We start from the raw sequence: 20,980 nt of genomic DNA on the forward strand, positions 1-20,980 counted from the left end.
TTCAGAAAATTTGAAGAAAGCTGAACCTTTTTGTAGGCTTAGTTCCCGTTGCATGGGCTCTTTTTGAAGGTTCAATTTTCTTCCAAATTCCTGAATGCCACTTCTACAGCCCTACTGATAATTGAATTGGAAGGTATTATGCGGATTTTCATTTTATGAAAACATTTTAAAACATTTTTCAATGGATTTTTTTTTACAAAAATAGTTTGATTTTTTTGCTCCATGCACTGAAATATTACATATGCGATGTTTATGCTCGCAATTAGCAAGCTTTATCAATTAGGAAGATGCATCAAAAAAAAATTTTTGTTTTATTATATTTCAAAAAAAAACTAAAAAACGCATAATACATTTTAACTCAAAGAACTCCACCAATAGCGCTTCAGAAATGGTATTCAAAAAATAAGGAGAAAAGTGAACATTCAAAAAGAGCCTATGCTACGGGAACTAAGCCGACAGAAATAAACACGTACGATATTCCGATAAACGAGAAAACTTGTTTAAAGAAAAACAGGTTCCGATCGGATTCGAAGCACAAGCCGTTTTCGTCTCAAGCAGGAGTTTAACTTCTACGCCATATACGCTGGATGGTTCATTGATTTTGAATTTATGATGAAGCAAGATTAAGCATCTGAAAAATCTAGTGAACAAAGTTGTTTACGGGGAAAAAGGTCTTGCAACCCGTTGCAATACCCTTGCTTGTTCCGAAGGTAATAAAAAAAATTTTATTAAGGAATGTCATTTTAATTAAGGTTAATTTTATACAATTCCAGCAAAAACAACATAAAAAGAAAATACTGATAGAAAACTATACAACAATTTTCTATCAGTATTTAGAAAGCTCCGCACCACTCCCAATACAACAAAAACATCCAAGCTTTCCATGCATCCAACAATCGAATTTAAAGAAAAAGATGCCCTTAATACTCAAAATTATTACGGGAAAAAGTCTAGAACCCAATTGCACTACCCTTGATTAACATCAAGATATAACCTCTCGAAAATAAAGCCGACCAAACTCCAGCGCCAAAAATCTACCGAAAAGTTTTGGTACGGAAAAAACTGATCATGCAATAACGCTTAACGTGTACCTACGGCAGATATGAAACAAAAACACTTAACATGCTATTACCTTAGCAGTTGATGAAAAATATTATACTGATTACCATTTCGTCCATTCTCCGAGCTAAGGTCATCAAGTCAAAAAAGTCTTATAACTGGTTGCAGCACCCTTGCTTATCACTAAGGTAGTTATACAAAAGCACTGGTGCTGGAAATATGGTACAGTTTGATAACACATGGGAAAAAAAACTCGGTTCTTAAACCCTTTGCTCTCGCAACAGAAAATACGTTTGCTTAGCATTGTAAAATTACCGAAAAATCAATCAAAACATTTGGTATTTCTGAATTCTTGTTTATCAAATTTTACAGTATCAATGAACTTCGTCTATTAAAAAAAACAGAAGCGAAGCGGAGCTTCGCACCACTTTCGATACAACACCAACAGCAAAAATAAAAACAATTCGAAAAAAAATTAAAACTAGGTGAACCAAAAATTTTGGTATGTCTCGATAAAAGACAACTAGGGGATCAGCCTAAACTGGATTTTGAATTTATTACTTTGATGTGATGTGGGACAAAATGCGTTATTTAAAAAATTGGCTAAAACCTTAAGAGTTTCTCTTCTAAAATAAGTGACACAGAGGCGAAGCTGCACTTCCCAAACACTAACGAGAACACGCCAAAAAAGCTGAAAGTTAAATAAGAAAAAGTAGAAATAAGCCTCAAAATAATGCACATTCGGCTCCGTGTCGGACTCAATCCTGCGACCTGGAGATTTTGAGTGTCACGCACTAGCCACTCAGCGACAGACGCTTAACTATTATCAAACACTAGCCAGAAGTAAAGCAGAGAACAGATGCTAAGAAAATTGCAATGCCACAGATTTGAAGGCCATAAATTGTCTTCTAAAAAAATGGAAGTGACAGATTATTCAAGTCGGCTTTTAACAACCTGCTGTTTCGATTAACTCTTTAAAATCAGAATTGGCAGGATAGTTATCGAGAAAAGTATTTAAAAAATTTCCAACAGACGGCCCCACAAAACAAAAAATTTGATTTTTACGAGAATTACAACTTTTTTAAGTGAAGAAAAAATCGGTCTAGTTGTTTATGCAAAAGAGATTCACTCAACCTGTGATTTCGAATGAAGCCTGAAACTCAGATATGGGAGGGCAGTTCTCGAGAAAAGTCCAAAAAGTTTCTAGAAGAGGTCAAAAAATAAAAACTTTGATTTTCCGAAGGTCATAACTTTTTAGGCCATAACATTTGGCAAAATTGTGTAATGGAATGAGCATCCCAGAATCCATTCTTTGGCTTGAATAGAAAATCTCAGACAGGGGAGGGTAGTTTCCGGGAAAATTCAAAAAGTTTTCTAAAAAATGTCACAAAATCAAAAATTTGACATTTCAGAGTACAATGACTTTTTATATCAAAAAAGTGTGTGAAATACTGCTAATTCAGGCGGACTTTATTTCCATTGAACTCACAGTCTGAGACTTGGGAGGTTACTTTTCGAGAAAAGTCAAAAAGATTCAAAAGATTTTGGCGTAGCCGCTCATGCAGGGATTTTTTCGAAGCTGTTTTCTTCATTCCCCACAAACTTTTTCGAAGGCTGTAGACAGAGTTGTGAAGAAATAAGAAGAGACTAGAAAAGTATTCACGTACGCAGGGGATTAGCCGATCTTTGCGCTGATTTTAGCAATTTTTAGCAAATCGACAGAATAGTTTTTGAGAAAAAAAAACTAAAATTTATGCAAAAAGTGAACAAAATTTTCCAAAGCGTCTCAAAAAAAAATACAAATTCCATTCCTATACACTTTCATAACACCTGTTTTTATCAAAATGAATTCTAGGAAAACATGCATAGCACATTTATGTTTTAAGTAAAAGAAAGAAAGCAACGAAAAAAAAACGGAAAGAACGCAAGTGAAAGAAAGCAACAGAAGAAAACTTACGAAGCGGTAACAGCCAATCTTAGGGCAGTTGATCCGAAAAAGAATTTATAAAAATCTTCTAGAAGTCTCAGTGGTCCCTGAAAGTTCATGAAAAACTCTTGCAACTACCACGATACTTGCTCACATCACAAGAAAAATCCGTGATATGGCAAGTAAGTAGACAAAACTTGAGCAGATGAACGAAAGTCCGACAAATCAATTTCTACAGCAAAAAAAAATTTCAATTGTATTTCAAATAAAAATTCCGGTGTGATTCGAGCCACCGGTCTCAGGGTGCAAAGGTGCCGAAGTTGTCTCTATGCCAATTGCTAAGGAACCTGGAAGCTATTAAGATTCAATAACAAAGAATGTTGAAAATAGGTAAGAAAACTTGTTAACGGGAAAAGTCTTGATCACGATTAAAGACACTTTCTTTCACAAACATTCACCGATAGCCAAACGTTTCCGTTATTTTCCTCATAACACCACATAGGACTAGTATTTTAAAACCATTGATGTCATCCATTCTTAAGCATGTTATATCGTTCTGACTAAAAGCATGAAACAGAAACAATAAATTAAACGCATTTTAAAATCATATATCAAAAGGAGCCAATAATACAACAATTTGTAAACTATACAAAGCACGTATGGATGTGTGGAAGATTTTTTTCCTTAAGCTAGCTATTGAATAGGCCAATTGCGGGGACAGATCAGTGATGCATGGGACTGCTGATGTATTCCCTCAGCTGAAGTCGCAGTAGAAGACAGCCGTTCCGTACAGACATTCGACTCTAGCGGTCAAAAAAGAGGAAGTCATGTTTCAAGCCTGGTACAGTACAGTATTAGTATTTCTTATTATGATTAACCTCACTTTCTCTTTGTTCTACTGCAATTCAATGCAGTCGCATATGTAATCTAACTCGGTTGATGCAAGCAGATGCAACTTGCACAACAAAACAGCGCTGCTTAATTTCCTTAATCCATTCTAGGTCGTAAACCACGCACAGTCATCTCATTGCAACAACCGAGATTGCGCAAAACACCACAGGGAATGTACTTTCGCCGCCCCACTTTACAATGATGGCTGTTGGTTGAATCAAAATCGTAATAAATTTAATACATTTCTATACATCTTAACAAATAACAAAATGACCATAACGTCGCCTATCAAAATAAAATTTCTAGCACACCACTGATCTACAACTCAGTATATGTTACATTAACTGAGAATATGAAATAGACGGATAGGAGGGGAAAAGGTTCTATCAATTGTCAATTTTTTTCACTATCACATCTAACATTCCAGCTGCTACGAAGAATTTGATGAGTTTTGATTTAGTAATTGCGCGTAGATTGCTGCTAATTGTTGTTGCTGATGTGATGCTGCTGCCGCAACACCCGGGTTGAATAGATGCGATGCGGAAAGCAACGGGCTGAGTCCTGTCTGGCCCAACAAGCTAGGGTGATGATGGCCCAATGTGGGTATACCCGCAAGAGGCAGATGGTTATTCAAGTTCATAAAAGGCAGCTGCGCTCCCGCTGCTTGAAAATTCAAATTTGCAGCATTAAGCAACGGATTAAATGAGTTTAATTGTTGAAGGAACATATTATGAGTTCCTAAATGGGATGCCGCAGGGTTATGAAGAAACTGAAGTTGACTGGTAGGCACGTAAATTAACTGCGGTTGTTGCTGTTGTTGCATATAATGCGTGGCTGCTGGAGAAACTGTATACTGCTGTTGCTGCTGCGGCTGATGATGGACCAAACTCTGATTTTGTATCGAAAATGATTCATGCTCGGATGTTCCGACGTAGCTTCCCGTCGGAGTTGCAGCACCTTCCATACCAGCACCAGGTTGTACGGAATTGGACCCATTTGACCTTTCATCATCCCTGCCATCTATAGACTTCTCTTTTTTCTGAATATGATTATTTAGTCTGCTCATCAGATCGGAATACTTTTCTTTCATTTCTTCGGGAATATTTTCAGGTAAAGCGTTCTTTTCTTCTATCGGACCATTAGGCATGTCCTCCTCAACGTTCACACCAAGTTTACTAGTATGCGCAATGAACTCGTCAATTCCATTAGGCTTTGGCAGCTGCGGCCCAATAATAACAGGTTGTTCTGATACAGTGTCAGGGTTTTCCTTGGGCTCAACACTATTTGAATTGCTCGGTAAGGATGCGTTACTAGTATTCATGGCAGGGACTTCATTGGTGATATGTTTCCCGGCATTTTGACCACTTCGAGTGGTTGCTTCATTGGAGTCGGAATTCCTTCTATTTGAGTCAGAACCAGATCCAATATCAAGGGTTCCAAAACTCTTCGGACCAAGGCCTGACCCTAGCTTTGGAGGCAAACTAACTCCTGGTGTTTGTTGAGTTTGCTTAAGCCCAGCATTCTGTTGCTGCTGAAACTTCGGATTTCTTGGAACCATAGGAGGGTTTGGGGCCCTAGTAATCCTTCGCTTCTTATTCCGCTTTCTCCGTTTGCGCTTTGGAGGCTGGCCACGGACGTGACGTCTGGATATTCTATCTTCATCTGAATATGAGCTACTCCTCGATCTCCTGCGATGTCTCCGTCTGCTTGAAGACCTCTTGCTTCGTCTTCGATGGCGGCTACGCCTGTAAGACGAAGATCTGCTTCTTGACCTTGACGAATACGAATCCGAAGAGCTACCCGAACTTCGGCTGTGTGAAGATCTACTGCGACTAGTACTGTATGAGTAGCTTATGCTTCTAGAAGATCTAGATCTAGACCTTGAAGAACTCCCACTTCTCGAATAGCTTCTGGAACTTGACCTGCTTCTGCTCTGGCTCTTTTTACTTTTCTTCAATTTCTGCTTCTTGCTTTTACTTCTTGATCGACTTTTTACTTTGTCTTTTATGCCTTCGGCAACGTTTACAGCATCTGCAACCTGTTCACCTTGATTCTCAGCCTTTTCAGCCTCCACGACAGACTTTCCAACAAGGTCACCAGTAGTTTTTAAAGAAGCTCCAATCGTGTTTGTAATATTGGTTTCCGATTTGCTAGCAATGACAGATTCTAAAACTTGCGGAGAGTGAACTGCAGATACGAACTTTTTCTGCGGAGGGAGTTTCACTTTCGGTATAGTGTGTTTTTTCTCCTCGTCTTGTTCATTGAAAACTGCTGGTTTCGGAACGCTGTGGTTCTGCGATTTCATTGTGAACGATACTGACTCTTCGCTATTCATAGTTGAATTGTTGCTAGTTTTGCTGTTTGATGAAATTGACAGCTTATGTTTTCTGTTCTTGCTGTACGCCTCCTGTCTAGATGTCTTTGGGAAAATGATTCCCGTTTCTGGTTCATCGCTTTCTTCGCTCTCGTAGTAGCTCACAATACCCTTCAAATCGGCTGATGCTCCTGGACTGCTTTTGTTTCCTGTTGAGTTTTTGTCCGTTTTGGAACTTGATCCAGATCCATTTTTCGAAGTTGATGGTTTCCTCTTAGAAGAAGATGATGAACTTGAAGAACCTTCTTTCGGGGTGTGTTTCTTCGGTTCTACTTTTGGTTTTTTGATCACGCGACCTTTCCAGACATCCTTGCCAACCAGACGGTTAGTCGTGGGCGCAGCTGCCGTTTCCGAGTCTGAATCATACTCAACTGCGATCTGGTTCTTGGACCACAGTTGGATGGGTTTGGCAGGTGGTTCCTCGCTAAAAACAAACACCTGTTAATGACAGAGGCATTCAGTACGCAGTATGTGTCGCAGAAACACCTGGCTGAACAAAAAGAATTGATGAAAATTTCAATAAACTCTCAAGATCTATTCTTGCAACATGCAATACTCTTATACATAGTAATCCACAATACAGTACAGTACAATCTAAGATCGGATTGGATAATAAGAATAATGGTTCGAATTTGCTGCCATGGGGATAAAGTATACATTACATCACTTAAGCACAACTTGTTCCCGTGTGCTTCGTTTCCCCCTACCCTCGGCCGCCTTTGTTTTGCGCGAGGCAAAGCACGACACGAAGACGCCAAAGCGAGTTGATTCAGAACATGCGTTTGTTATAGCTACTGAAATCATATACACAAGGATCAATTCTTATCCCTCTTAACTTACTTTTCCTTCCCATTAAATTTATGGATTTCTTCATTAAAATGCAGTGAGAAAAATGAGTTTAAAAACAGATTTCTATTAAAAACTGCAGGGACTTCAATAAGATTGAGCATGAAAAAGCGTTTTTATAAACATCTCCCAGGGATATTAATTCTCATTGCTTTTAGCTAGACAAAAACAATGGCCCCTCTTTCCAATTCTAATTAAAATCCTTGAGTTTGAATCCCAGCCTTAGATCCAAGCTTTCGCATCCCATTAGATGGGGATCTCTTCCCATAGAAATCAATCACCATAACATTAATGCGACATGACAGCATTACTTCCTCGTGTCTGGTTTGAAAAAGTACTATTTCAGCCGGCTTTCTATGAATGATTCTTTTTCTGTTTTTATTTCTTGTTATTGTAAACAGCCAACAGACAGCTTGAAAAGAGTCAGTAAACGCAAGTAAAAAAATACTGACTAGTTATTTTGAAAAAAATCTCAACTTCGGATTTTCCGAGAAACAAAAATAGATGGCCTTAAAGCTCCTTGAATTTCCAGAACAATTTATAAAAGACACTTTGTTGAAAAAACTATTCCAATTTGAGAAAACTGGATCAAATTTTTATTTGGCTGAGAAATCTGATAATTAAAATCCATTTTCGAAATAAGAAGTAATCACGTTTTTCGTGACCTTTACATTTTCGCTGTTCGATATTAAAAGACAAACCGCGAAAAAGTAAGATTGAGCCTGAACATATTTCAGGACTTTTACCGACAAAAAATCATCGACCTATTTAAGAGTCTGAAGTACGTCCTTCGACTCTTAAAAATTCTTTAGGTCTTGCTTTAGGTTCATTCCAATTGTTCATATCCTATCCCTGTGATAACAGCAAAAAACGACAACGACAGCAAATGACAACATAGCTCACTAACGGACATTTGCTAAGGGCGGGGGTGCGATGTTTTATTGAAGGTATTGTTGCTGAAAAGCAGGGGGGTCTGTAAAATGGATACGCATTTTGCATGTCGAATTCGAAATATTAGAGTGGTGTGTTAAGAGCTGCTGAATTTCACTTGGTGTTGGTTTGTTTTGGTTAATGTAGTATAGATCAAAGCAGAGAACTAGAGAGCAATATAAATGTAAGACACAGCAAAAGATACGAGGAGGATTCATCTGTTTTAATAATTAACGATCAAACAAATATATGGTAATCAGACGATATTTTGTAGCTCGAAACATTATTTACCGGTGGCATGGTATATTATAATATTGTATAGTATAAATAGCTGATAAAACCAGGCGATACGTACTTACACTGAAGCGAGAAAGGAGGAGGGTGATTCCTTGGCCTCTTAAATGACACAAATATACCGTTATCAGCGTTAACCCTAATTATGAAGAATATATGCACACAATTATGTTAGTGGGGTGAATTCTGAGCTGTCTGCAAAATTTAGATGACATTGTCCAATTCAGTAGTACCTTTGGTTTGGCTCTTCCTTCCTTTGGCTTACCTTGTTGAAATTGGATCGATCGACCACTGTTAAGGAGGAAGGTGTCTAAATTTTAAGTTCACAGAGGAAGCATTATTAATCAAAGCAACTGAACAGAGGGTGAATTGAATGATTGCGAAGAATGCATAGTATAGTATAGTATGGTATAGTATCAGTACTGGCTAAGTCTAGGTCTGTAACTGCTCTGTTCTCTATTGTATCATAGTTATAGACAGGGTGACTAATAAGCCTAACTCGACAACACACTGGCGGTGGTACTATTATACTCTAGCAATGCAGTTACATCACAAGGTAGCATAGTTGCGCAATTGAGGCACAGCACAGCCCAGACCAGTACAATAAATAGTACAGTAGTAGTATACCAGCAGCAGGCGGATAACAATAAGGAGAAGTAAAACTTAGTAAATAGAAGATCGTTGTGAGAACACCAAAAACCGAAATTCCATCAAAACCTACGAGAAGAGCAGTTTACTTGCCTTGCTTTGGTGGTGTGAACAGAAATATTTTTCACTGTTAACAACTGAAAAGAAACTGTCGCAATAATTGATGTGGCAACATAAGGTAGTAGGACCACGGATGGTTGTTAGCAGCTAACATTCAGCCATTTTCACCCGATATGATCACAGGTGAAACGCCTTAAAAGTCTGTTTTAACTTAGAAGTCTACATCAAACTGTATTCACCTTTGAGGGATTTGCAGCTTCGGCAAAGTCACCAGGTCACTTCGTGCGTTGGTTGTCGTTGAGTCACTCTTTGTGTCTATCAAACCAACGCCTGTCATCTTTTCATGCGATGTCGAATCTGTCGACAACCTTTTCGAGGCATCCTACATTAAAAAACACTTCGCATTAGCTTCAAGGCCAACTGCAGGTTGGCGCTGTCTACAAGGTTGTTTATTGCTATGACCACCGATAATTGAAATAATAAATAAATGTTCAGTTCGGGTGTAAACTCAACACTAGAGCAATACAAGCACATGGACATGTTACCTGACCTGAGTGTGAAGCGGGTTCGTGCACTCGCAGGCAGTGGTGCACGCAATTAATGCACTCACTCACCCGGTGCACGGCAGGCCTATTTCAAATTCACGGAAACACGCATGTTTATTCATTAAAGCAATTTTCAAAATAATATAAATTGAAGAAAAGACAATTAGTTTGACCTCTACATACCCAAATCACAAAATAACTCACAATTTGGCACCAATAAAGCATTAAATTTCCTAGTGATTTTTCTCAATTTATCTAATTATTTACACTGAACCTTAAACACAAGTTGGGGGGAAAGGAATATATTTTGAAGACATCAACGCCAAAAATGGATTCGGTTTCGTATTATTGAAAAGCATTTAAAACGAGAACAATGAAAGTGTGACCAAATTATTTCCTTTTCCTTATCACAAACTGGGAGAGAAACTAAGGCATAGGGTGGGTAGTTCTTTTTAACGCAAAGTGAGGAACCTCAAATAAATCTCGTGGGCCATCTAGTGTAGAATCATATTTTTAAAACCTTTGTCCTGATTCGGATTTTTAAGATAAATTTGAAGAAAAAAAGAAACCTAGGTGTCGAGAAAAACTGGTCTTAATTATCCGTTTTCACAAAGTTTACCACCCTCAATCTCTTTGTGGAGATTTTTTTCAAATTTTCAAAAGCTATGTAGGCTAATTTAAACCCTTATTTAAAGCTATCCTTTTATGCAAGAAAACGGCAGATAATTAGGGAAAAGAAAAACGTACACAATCAAAAATAATCATTTTTTGCATTAATCGGCTACTCTTGTTTCCCTTCTTGAATTAAACTAAGACAAATGAGGAAAAAGTACAGCTAAATAATCCTTGTCCGAAAACATTTGTTGCTATGCGACAAGTTGCCTTCATTTTAGCAAAGGAAATGAACTGAACTTCTAAAGAAATCACAATCCAAGCCGCGAAAAATCAAATTTTAGCGTGAAAAAATTATAAGAATTTTTCCTGAATAAAAAACAAACGTCACCAAGACCTGTATAAGAGTATTCACTACGTTCATGGCTCTCAAAGTGGGTTTACTTCTTATATACAAAGATGAACTTTACCTTTTTTGAACAACAGATAAGGTTTTTATATTTATACCCACCTCTTTTTACCTTGCCATGTATATTTTAGCCGGCATTCTATTACTTATCTTAGCTGTTCCGATCAACCTCCTGGCCAGGGATGTTTTTCCCCGTGGAGCATCGAGTGGTTTATCATATTAAAGCTCTTAGTCGTAATTCGGATTGTAAACAGAAATCTTAAAAAACGGACTCGCTTTCAAGAAAACTGGTCTGACTATTTCTTTTTTTTCAGACTTATGTGAGCGAAGGAACATAGAAAATGAATTAGATAACTCTTCCCAGTCTGCATTTTATTTAACCCATTGTAGCCTATTTTTCAGTTTAATTCAATCCATTTTTATGCTCTTAAGAAAAAATGTTGGCTTTTATTACTGTGGTCGGAACTTCTGTATTATTTGCACTGCAACTAGATACTCTTATTTGTTCTTTGCCTAAGAAATGGCTATTGGGCTGCTGAGACGTCATTCTAACCAAAAAGAAAACGCGAGTAAAAATAGGAGCGGTAATGGAAAGCTGTGATTTACAGAAAGCATCAGTGAAATTGACAGGTATCGTAAAAGAACCGCGCTGAAATATCAGCGACTCAAAAACAATAGGTAATGAGATGTGGGGTTAAGCTAAAAAGCAAAAACGAGGATAACCAGATAGTAGACAGTTGGAGAAGAAATACTGATCTCGAGGCCATAACAACGAATTTAAAAAGGATCCCATACAAGGAAGTGAAATAATTTCCTAAATGGCGAAAACAAACAGAACACTTGTTTTGAAACGGAAGCAAACCTGAGCTTCACATAAAACTGGAGTTCCACCAAACCGAAGAAAAGAAAAATGACGAACAAAATAATAACTTCCATATTAGAAAACCTTAACGAAAAAACATCTGCACTATGTTATTTCAGTTAAAACTAACCCATGAAGTATGCCCAAAGATTGAGTGTAAAGTCACGTATCCATATAATTGGTAGTTGTTAAGCTCAATAGCTGTTTTTTTTTGTTCCGAGAAAAACCAAAATAAAAAAAACTAGACCAAAACTCAAAAATTTCAACCGGTTTTTCACAATAGGTGGACAATTTCTTGATTTCGTTCGAATCACGACTGATAGGGTTTTAATTTGATATATCAATCGACCAAAGAAGATTTTCCTGGATTTTTGTTTAATTTCATACTTACGGAGAAATTACATCGTTTTTCTCCATGAGTATGAAATTAAACAAAAATCCGGTAAAATCAAGTTCCGCTTGTACTTCAAGCGCAGAACCTAAGGTGCAAAGGTAACCGCATTACATGTAGACCAAGCAAAAGGGATACTGGTTAATGTTTCAGAACAAAGTAAGTTCAATTTCTTACAGCTTCGTAGGAAAAGTTGTTTACGGGGAAACAGTACAAAAATAGTTTTGAGATTGAAGAGCGAAATTTGAACTCCAATAGGGAACAAATTTGAAGCGCAAAATTTCCAGAGAGACGAAGCTGCACTTCGCTAACAGAAGCGAGAAAACGCACCTTTCATAGGTGAAAAATAGAAATTAGCCTTGAATAATAACACTTTTGCTGTCTCGGATTTGAACCGACGACCTCGACATTAGGATTTTCACTAAGTCAAATCTGCGCTATGGGCCCTCAAAAAACTTCTTACACTAGCCACTAAGAAAGCAACTACATATGCTAATTAACTGCCAATGCAATGCAGGAAAAAGCCATCAAAAATAAAAATAAAGTAAAGTGTAGCGATCACGTCTTTCACTCAGTGCCACGATCACTTGACGATCGGCAAACACTAGCCACCAATAAAGATGAAAACACAATCTATAAAATTTCTAAAACTACAGATCCGGATTAGCTGAAAAGCTATTAAATCAGCGCTCTTATTTGCAACTTTGATCGGAAACAAAAGATGGTCGAAGCTATTAGACTACGCTCGCTGGAAAAAATAGGGCACGGGAAGCAAAAAAGAAAAAGAACAAGATTTAAGAAAAATACACTGAGCCGAAGTAGAGCTTCGCATTTCTTGCGACACCAAAATGTTAAATATTTGAAAAAATGGCTATTTGAAGAAACGCAACATAAATGCTATTTGAAGACTAACATCATCCAATGTACTTTGTATTTAATTTGAAAAAAAGAAAGCTTTTATGAGGAGCCCAATTTTTTGGAACTCAATTGTCTACACTATTACTGGAATAACTCAAAATAAGCTGCAATCATATTAAAAATTCTTGATTCAGAAAAACAGGCATAAGGAAACAAAGCCGGCGAAGCATAAGCAGAGAAACGATAACCGTAGAGGTACCATACGACATAATATTTTCCATTTCCAAAAACTTAAGGCTCGGGATGAATTAAAACCCAAACCTTTGTAAATGCCAAGCATGTGCGTTACCTCTAGATTAGGCTCGAAAAAGTAAAGAATAATTAGAAAGTGATAAGCTAATACATTAGCGGACTATTTTGGAAACGCAGCTATTGAAGAGAAAAATCCAGTACCCGGTTAGAAAACTCTCAATGATTGTTAGAGTAACAATGAAAAACATAGCCAACACACAGTTGGAAAAGAGTCAATGAACGCAAGTAAATAGAAAAAAATACAGACTTGTTTTTTGAAAAAACAACAACTAATTTCGAATTTTAAAGAAAAATAGATACCCTTAAAGCTCTAAGAACTTCAAGAACAAGTTATGCTTGACACTTTTTAGATAAAATTAACCCAATTGGAAAAAAAACAGGACCAATAGATGAAATTTATGTTTCGCTGGGCAATTCGATAATTGAATTCCACTTTTGGAACTAGAAACTGATCACGTTTTTCGTGACCTTTACGCTTTCCCTGTTCGATAGTGCGCTCATCGATAGCAGAGTTTGCCTTCCTTTCAACAAAAAAAGAACTTAAAAATAAATCAAAAGTCAACACAGAGGCGAAGACGCGCTTCGCAAACACAAGCGAGAAAAATGCAAAAAAGAGCTCTGAACAGAAAAAATGGAAAATAAGGAAAAGATTAAAACTACACCTTCAAAAGTTTTTTGAGGAGAATAGGAGTATCACATGATCGGTCTGCTCACCGACTGCTAGTAATTTTACCGATACCAGTCACCAATAAAGGAGCTACAGTTTCTATCAAATTGCCAATGTTACACAGCAAAAATTCGACCAAAAAAAGGAAAATTGAAATGGTTAGGAGTTGAAAATCCGACCCGTTGATAAGGAATCTTACGTGCAAGAATTTCCACAACGATAGCTTCGAAAGAAACTAGTAGACCAGCTAACGATGGATCTACTTGTTCTAATATATTTAATTGTATATTGTACTTATAAGGAAATATGTGCCTTTCAAAATTAAAAAAAAAAGGACTTAACGCCAAACCCTAGATTAACTGCTTTTTTAAAAAAGAAAAGTACTACTCGCTCTTTCAATTGAAGTCCTTATCTCAGATTTGGCTGGGTAGTTTTAAACAAGTGAATCGATCAAAAAAATCAAAAATATGGCTTTTCCTAAATCTATAAAAATTTCTCTTAAAAAGCATGGCAATTAATTTTTAGATCGAAGATTTATATAACCTAAATTTTGAGACTCAACCCTTAAAATCATATTTAGCTAGTAGCTTTCGAAAACAGAGACCAAATTTCTATACAAAAAACGGTAAAAATTTAAAAACGATTTCTTCCGAAGTCCATATCAACTTTTCTACAAAAAACAGGGTAAAACAGATTAAGCTGAAAAAATTCAAGCACAGCGTTAGTTTTGATCAGCAGCACATTAATTTCTGAAAAAAAAAAAGAATTATTTGGAATAAAGGCAAAATTTCAAAAATTGGGGACATTTCCTGAGGCCATTTTTTCAAAACTCAGGTGACAGCCGCTTGCGCAGGTAACTTTTACATAACTGATTTCTTTTTTCGGTTAAACCCTTAATCTCCAATTTAGCAGGGTAGTTTTTTGAAAAAATTAAAATTTAAATAAAAAATAACCCAAATGTCAAAAAATGGCATTGTTTGAGGCCATAACTTTTTTTGTACCAAACTAAAGGATTAGCCGCTTGAGAAAAGAAATCGCCATAAACTGTTTTTTTTTCGATTGAAACCTTTATCTCAGAATCGCGCATTTAATATTTGAGAAAATGAAAAAATCAAACAAATAGGCCAAAAACCCCCTTTTTAAATTTTTGAAGGCCGTAAAACGTGAGGTAAAAAAAAAGACTAGCGAAATATGCAGACACATAGATGAGCAGCCTTGTTTTTCCATTGGTACTATTTTTTTAAAATCGGCTCAGGATTTTCGAGAAAAGTTGTTATTTCTGAGATAAATCTTTCGAAAGCGTCACCAAAAAAAAACGAAAAACCACAAATCCTATACATTTCCATAATTCATTTTTTTTCAAACAGAACCTAACAATAGCCAACAAGAAGCTAACAAGAACATATGCCATTAAATGGTTTCTGCTTCAATAAGCTTAAATATGGTTAAATTGAAATATACCAAAAGAGCCAAAAAATAAACACTTTTATTTGCGACTTCGGTTAGAGTAGAAACCTTCAGAATAATACACTACGCTTCGTTGTGTAAGCAAACTGCAATAAAGTAAATTTGAACGTGAACAAAATTTAAATTTTGCCAAAAAAAGAGGAAAAATAATGACCATCTATATAACAGTCTGAACTACGTTCATCGACTCTTTAAAAAACGGCACACATTGAAAAGCAACAGAAATCTATCATAGTACAACCAATTTTAAATGTTCTACAAAAATCTTATTGTGAGGAAGTTTCAGCTTAATTTTTCAGATAAATTCATATTCGCAGAATTAAAGTTGCATTTCGCACTCACAACCAGAAACATAGCCAACTGACAGTTGGAAAAGAGTAATGAACGCAAGGAAACTGAAAAAAAACCGACTTGTTCTTTTTTTCAAAAATCTTCAATTTGTGAAATTTGAAGAAAAAAATAGATGGTCTTAAAGCGCTTTGAATTTGTACAACAATTTTGGATTGAGACTTTTTTGTTAAAATAAACCAATTTGAGAAAACTGGATCAATTAGGTAAAACTTTTATTTCGCTGAGAAATCTGATAATTAATTTCCATTTTCAAAATAAGAAGTCGATGACGTTTTTCCTGGCCTTTACAATTTTGCTGTTCAATAGTGGAGTTTGCCTTCCTTTTAACAAAAAAGTGCACAATCACAACTCAAACCGCAAAAATCAAAATGAGCATGAACAAATTTTCCTGGAAAAAAAATCAGCAAGACCTATATAAGAGTCTTCACTACTTTCGTTACTCTTAAAAAGCAAGAAATCGTTAATAACTGCTTTGGAAACTCCACATTAGGTTTTCTCGCACCCAGGTTAAAATGTCTCCTTAAATTTATCCAGTCTAGGTTAAAGTTTTCCAGTCTATATTCGGATTAACGCATTGGAGCAAGTTTCAGACGTAAAAAATTTTCGAACAAAAACTACCGAAATAAGTGTGACACTTAATAGGGCATATTTATGTTACCTATGAATATACTGTATAACTAAAATATCAATTAAAAGATGCTTAGACTAAATTGTCAGTTTTTTTTTATTTTAGTAGGGTTTTGGAATGGATTTACCGTGGCAGAATCTTGAGAGATCTTCCCTCGGAGCTTAGCCTCAAAAAAGTATCAACAATGTAAGAATTACAAATTTAATGTGTTGTAAGCACCTCGAGATACAAAAAACTATCCGTGCAAATCGGCTTTGTCGACCATAAAATTATCTTTGATCTTTTCCCAATTTCATTGTTTTAAACGAGTTCAAAATTACGGCGATATATTTGTACCACGATGCTTTAACCAATTAAACAAAAAAACTTAAGAATAATGCGTGTCGAATAATACCTTGGTAGACTCCTCGACCTTGTGCCCTTTGACAGTACTCCACGGTGACGAGACGTTTACTCCACTTGCTGCCTTCACGTCTAAAAAATAGTTTGTGATCAATTTAAATAGTTTCATTACTGTAGAGTTGGCACATAATAGCAATGATTTATGTAAAAGATAGAAAAAGTGCCACGCAGATGTATGGCATCAAGGTTAGTGCACTGTGTTGAATCGGAAGAGTGTTTTTCTACTGTTATTACTCTCCTAACGTATATCCCGCCTCCCAAATTTATCATCAAACTTTGCCCTTTAAATTGGCACTCTCATCCTTCCAACAACAAAAGCCCAATTGCGTCGCAGAATTCTAATTAAATCTATCGTTTTCCCGAATAGTCAGAGCTGCAAACCTACAAAAAATGATATCTTTTTATTCTCCAATTTGGCTTTGAGAAATCTCTTACAGGTCTTTTTGAATCTACTAAATTAGTTACTGGAAACACTCATAGCAGTAAGAGCAGTTTCCTCGCTTCAACCGTAGAAATAGAGAGTAGGAAAGTAAAGTTTGATAAGGATAAGGAGTAGATTGACTAAAATAAGCTTAAAACACTATATTATACCATGCTCCAATAGGACATTAATGAATTACATGAAAACAGTCAAACAAGCAAATCAAAAATTGGATTTAGAGTTAGAAACTTACAATAGGAACTGTCGCTTTACAAAGAAATAGTCAGTACTGAAAATCATTTCCATTTCAAACCAAATCAAATCTTTCTAGCAGTTAACAAACCTAAACTTTTTCTATGAGAAACAACCCGGATAATTAAATGCTGAAGTACATTTAGGAAAAAATCCTCTTTTTTGTTTGTAAAAACACAACTTTATTTGTTAACGATATAGAATCAGGTAAAAGGGAAAATTAAGTCTCACCATTGGATCCAGAAACACTTTCATTGTTCTTAGATGCGTGTCCAGATGAATACTCCAAGTTTTCACGAGTATGGGCGCGGTACTTTCCAAGAAACACACTTGACGGCTTCGTTGATTGGGAGTCCGAATTCTGCTGACTCTAAAAAGCACAAAAAAATAAGATTTTCAGTAACTAATAACAAATTATACCGCGATTAGTGACAAATAGATGCAGTAGCACTAGAGCAGCAACCTTAAGGGATGAGAACACTCAGTACCTCGTACAATTTTGGTACCTGGTAAAAAAAAATGGCAACCAAAACCAAACCTTTATTTTGTTACTATCACTGAAAACAGAGAAGTCAGATATCAATTGTTTGAAGCTTAATTTTCTCGTTCATACGAATAAATGCCAAAAAATAAACTTACCAAATTAAAGTTGGTCTAATACTATGAAAATTTAAGAAAATTGAATGCAAGATAATTATAAAAATCAAATTAGTTTTATATTTGACCACACTAACCATTTTTTTGTCGAATCACGAAAATGGTCCGATAGCATTAAAATCTGAAAATAACTTTGGAGAAATCAATCAGACACATTCGGATACCATTAATAAGCGTTTATGAACACAGCAAACTAAGTGGCAAAAACTGCTTTTACATGACTACGATCCGATCAAATTCACAATAATCAAACACTGATAAACCTCAGACGATTTCACTTCTCAGAGATCAAACGGACATTAAATCATACAAGCTTTCAGGTCGGGTTGAAACTTAATGATAAAAAAAAATGATTCCATTTTCAAAAAACAACAGAATTTAGAACTTCACAAAACCAATCATTGTCTCACCTGTAAAACCAAACTGTCCGAAGTTAGACCCTGTTATTTAAACAGAAATTTTCGCATAAAAATTTTGAGAAACTTTGCGAGTTGTCGCTTTCCTTAATTTAGCCTAATTGTTGTAATAAAATTATTAAATAGAATCTTTCTTTGTTCAAATTTACCGCTCGTGTGTTTTCATATCATATGCGCGCTGGGCTTTCCTCTTCTGGTTATCTTACCAAATCTTACCGTAGGCGAGTGAAGTTACCCTGGCGTAACTAGACGCAAGAAGGAGTGAGCTGGTGAATCGACCTCCAAATCGACGTCAGGTTGTACCACTCCTTTCTTCTTTTTCATCGCCCTTGAGCAATTTTAAACCCTAAGTGAAAGTATCCATAAATCACCCCAAAGAGCTTCCTTTCTCGCCCCAGTTGTCTGTGTTTCAGGTTGATGCCGCGATTCCAGGCAAGACGCATCCCTGAGTTCTCACAGAAACTAGTTATCGGGACTTCAAGGACCAAATATATCAGACCAGCTCTAGTAAAATCAACAATTCTTTCCTACCGCGGCGCAACGCTTCATGGTCTGTTTGAAACAGTTTTACAATACAGACCAAAGCGCCTATATACAGTAACAATAGTTGCTGGATATAATGACAACAGGCTGCATCCACAAGAATTAGAACAGCAGTGGAAAAACTTGACTAACCTCGTCACTAACAAGTTTCAGCCCAAGACACTGATCATCCCCAAAACAATTCAGAACCGTAATAATTCCGAAGTAAACCGCAAAATTTCTATTCATAATCATGTGCTGTTTAACTTGATAAATAGATTTGTACACCCCCATTTACTTATTGTTTCACCTAACCTCAACCTAAATCGAACCCCTCAAATGTTCTGCCGTGATGGCATTCATTTCTCGTTCTACGGTAATGATTTCTTTACAAATTTTCTTGCAAATTTAATCTATAAATTCTCTCGCTAACTTGACACCGCCGTCCTTCCCAAAATGGCTACTCAAACACACTTCCTTATTACTAAAAGCAGCCTGCGAGGCGGAGGTGTTTGGTGCTTCACATGCCCAGGCTACATGCATAAAAAATGCAGCGGCCTAGCCCGCAGCAGTGATCATTATGACGATTTCAGTTGTCATCGCTGCACCTCCCAATTTCATTCAGGTAACGACAATCATGAATGCAATCCCCCAACCCTAGCTACAACCACGCTCCTCCGAATGCACCCTCACCCTTCCACTGCCCCACACTCACAAAACTCAGGAGAGTCTTTCACTATAGAACCTAGAACAATACAAGACCCATGGTCAAATCCCTGTCCAGAACTCATAGAAACCACCAGGAAATTATACGCCGAAGTGGTACACTGGAAACCGGTCTTTATGATATTGTCAAAAAATAAAGTTGGTTATAACTTCATTGAAGTCCTCAGTAGAACTTTGAGTAACCTAATAGAAAACAACAAAAATACGTTCGCAATGCACGCAGCAATAATTTTTCCTCACTTATTACTGTGCAAAACAAAGTCCGAAATTGATGGATTTTTATCAACAACAATAGCAAGGCGAGTTAAGCAATGGCAAGACGGAGACCTGGATGGACTATATAACGAAGGAAAGGCGCTGCAAATGCGCTTGTTGAAAGGAAGTAGAAGAAAAACTGAAACTGAAGCACAACAGTTCAACAAACTAATGAATACTGGAAAAATATCAAGCTCAATTCCAAAACTAAGAGACACATCTAAAGGCGTTCTTTCGCGCGACGAGATTGTCAAAGGTAAGACAGTAGAACAGACTCTCATAGAGAAACACCCAACATCTAAACCAATTGATGAGAACTATATTACACCAGTCTCAAACGAAACAACTCTTTTCCATCCATCGATATTTGATCAGATAAACGGCCAACATATCAAGAAGGCAGCCATGAGAACGCACGGATCGCATGGACCAACTGGCCTCGATGCAAATGAATGGAGACGTATTTTAACACACTTCGGGCAATAATCGGTTGAGATTTCAAAAACAATTGCTAAAATTGTCAAAAAAATTGGCCACCGAAGAACTAAATCCAGAACTAGTGGAACCATATAACGCATGCAGATTAATACCCTTAGATAAGAATCCAGGGGTAAGACCCATAGGCATAGGAGAAGTTATGCGTAGGATAAAAAGGCGAACAATAAATAAATGCCTAAAAAACGAACTAATGTCGCTCGGTTCAAACTACCAACTCTGCCTAGGACAAAAACGTGGCATTGAATATGCAATCCACACGGTAAGAGATCAATTCAGCAAAACTTTAGCCAATGCTGTTTTACTGATAGATGCCAAAAACGCTTTCAACTCGTTGAACCGAAAGCTGGTAATAAAAACATCCTGCCCTTCCTTTTTAACAGCAATTAAGAACTCCTACTCCAATCCATCTAAACTATTCTTTAACAAAAAAACAATCTACTCTCAAGAAGGGACAACCCAGGGGGATCCAATAGCAATGGCCATGTACGGTCTAGCCATTATACCCCTCATAAAACTTTAATCAGTAGACGATGTAACCCAGAAATGGTACGCAGACGACGGAAACGCAGTCGGCAAATTAAGCAATCTACGAACTGTCCTCGATAAAATTGTATCACTGGGTATATTTTTCGGCTACCATGTGAAAGCATCCAAATGCCAACTCATTGTCAAGGATAAAAAACTCGGTGAAGCTCAAAAA

General features: G+C 36.7%; 1 protein-coding gene across 3 annotated transcripts in view; it reads right to left on the bottom strand.

Annotated features, from left to right (window-relative positions):
• Positions 1-3,555: 3,555 nt before the first annotated feature.
• LOC134847559 (uncharacterized protein DDB_G0287625-like) overlaps positions 3,556-20,980 on the bottom strand; it is a 288,876-nt gene continuing 271,451 nt past the window's right edge. The window contains exons 1-6 of one of the 3 annotated variants that reach the window (XM_063864648.1): positions 17,438-17,541; positions 17,208-17,221; positions 16,526-16,605; positions 9,580-9,659; positions 9,269-9,411; positions 3,556-6,675 (exon numbers count right to left, since the gene is read on the bottom strand). In XM_063864648.1, coding sequence (XP_063720718.1) covers positions 4,308-6,675; positions 9,269-9,366 — 2,466 coding nt within the window. In that variant the 5' untranslated portion in view covers positions 9,367-9,411; positions 9,580-9,659; positions 16,526-16,605; positions 17,208-17,221; positions 17,438-17,541 and the 3' untranslated portion in view covers positions 3,556-4,307. Of the gene's footprint in view, positions 6,676-9,268; positions 9,660-16,525; positions 16,606-17,207; positions 17,222-17,437; positions 17,577-17,940; positions 17,987-20,980 lie in introns of those variants that run through there. The other 2 variants (XM_063864640.1, XM_063864658.1) reach the window with 2 other exon arrangements.

This window comes from Symsagittifera roscoffensis, chromosome 1 (genome assembly GCF_963678635.1).
Source record: "Symsagittifera roscoffensis chromosome 1, txSymRosc1.1, whole genome shotgun sequence".
In the NCBI taxonomy this organism is placed as follows: Eukaryota; Metazoa; Xenacoelomorpha; order Acoela; family Convolutidae; genus Symsagittifera; species Symsagittifera roscoffensis.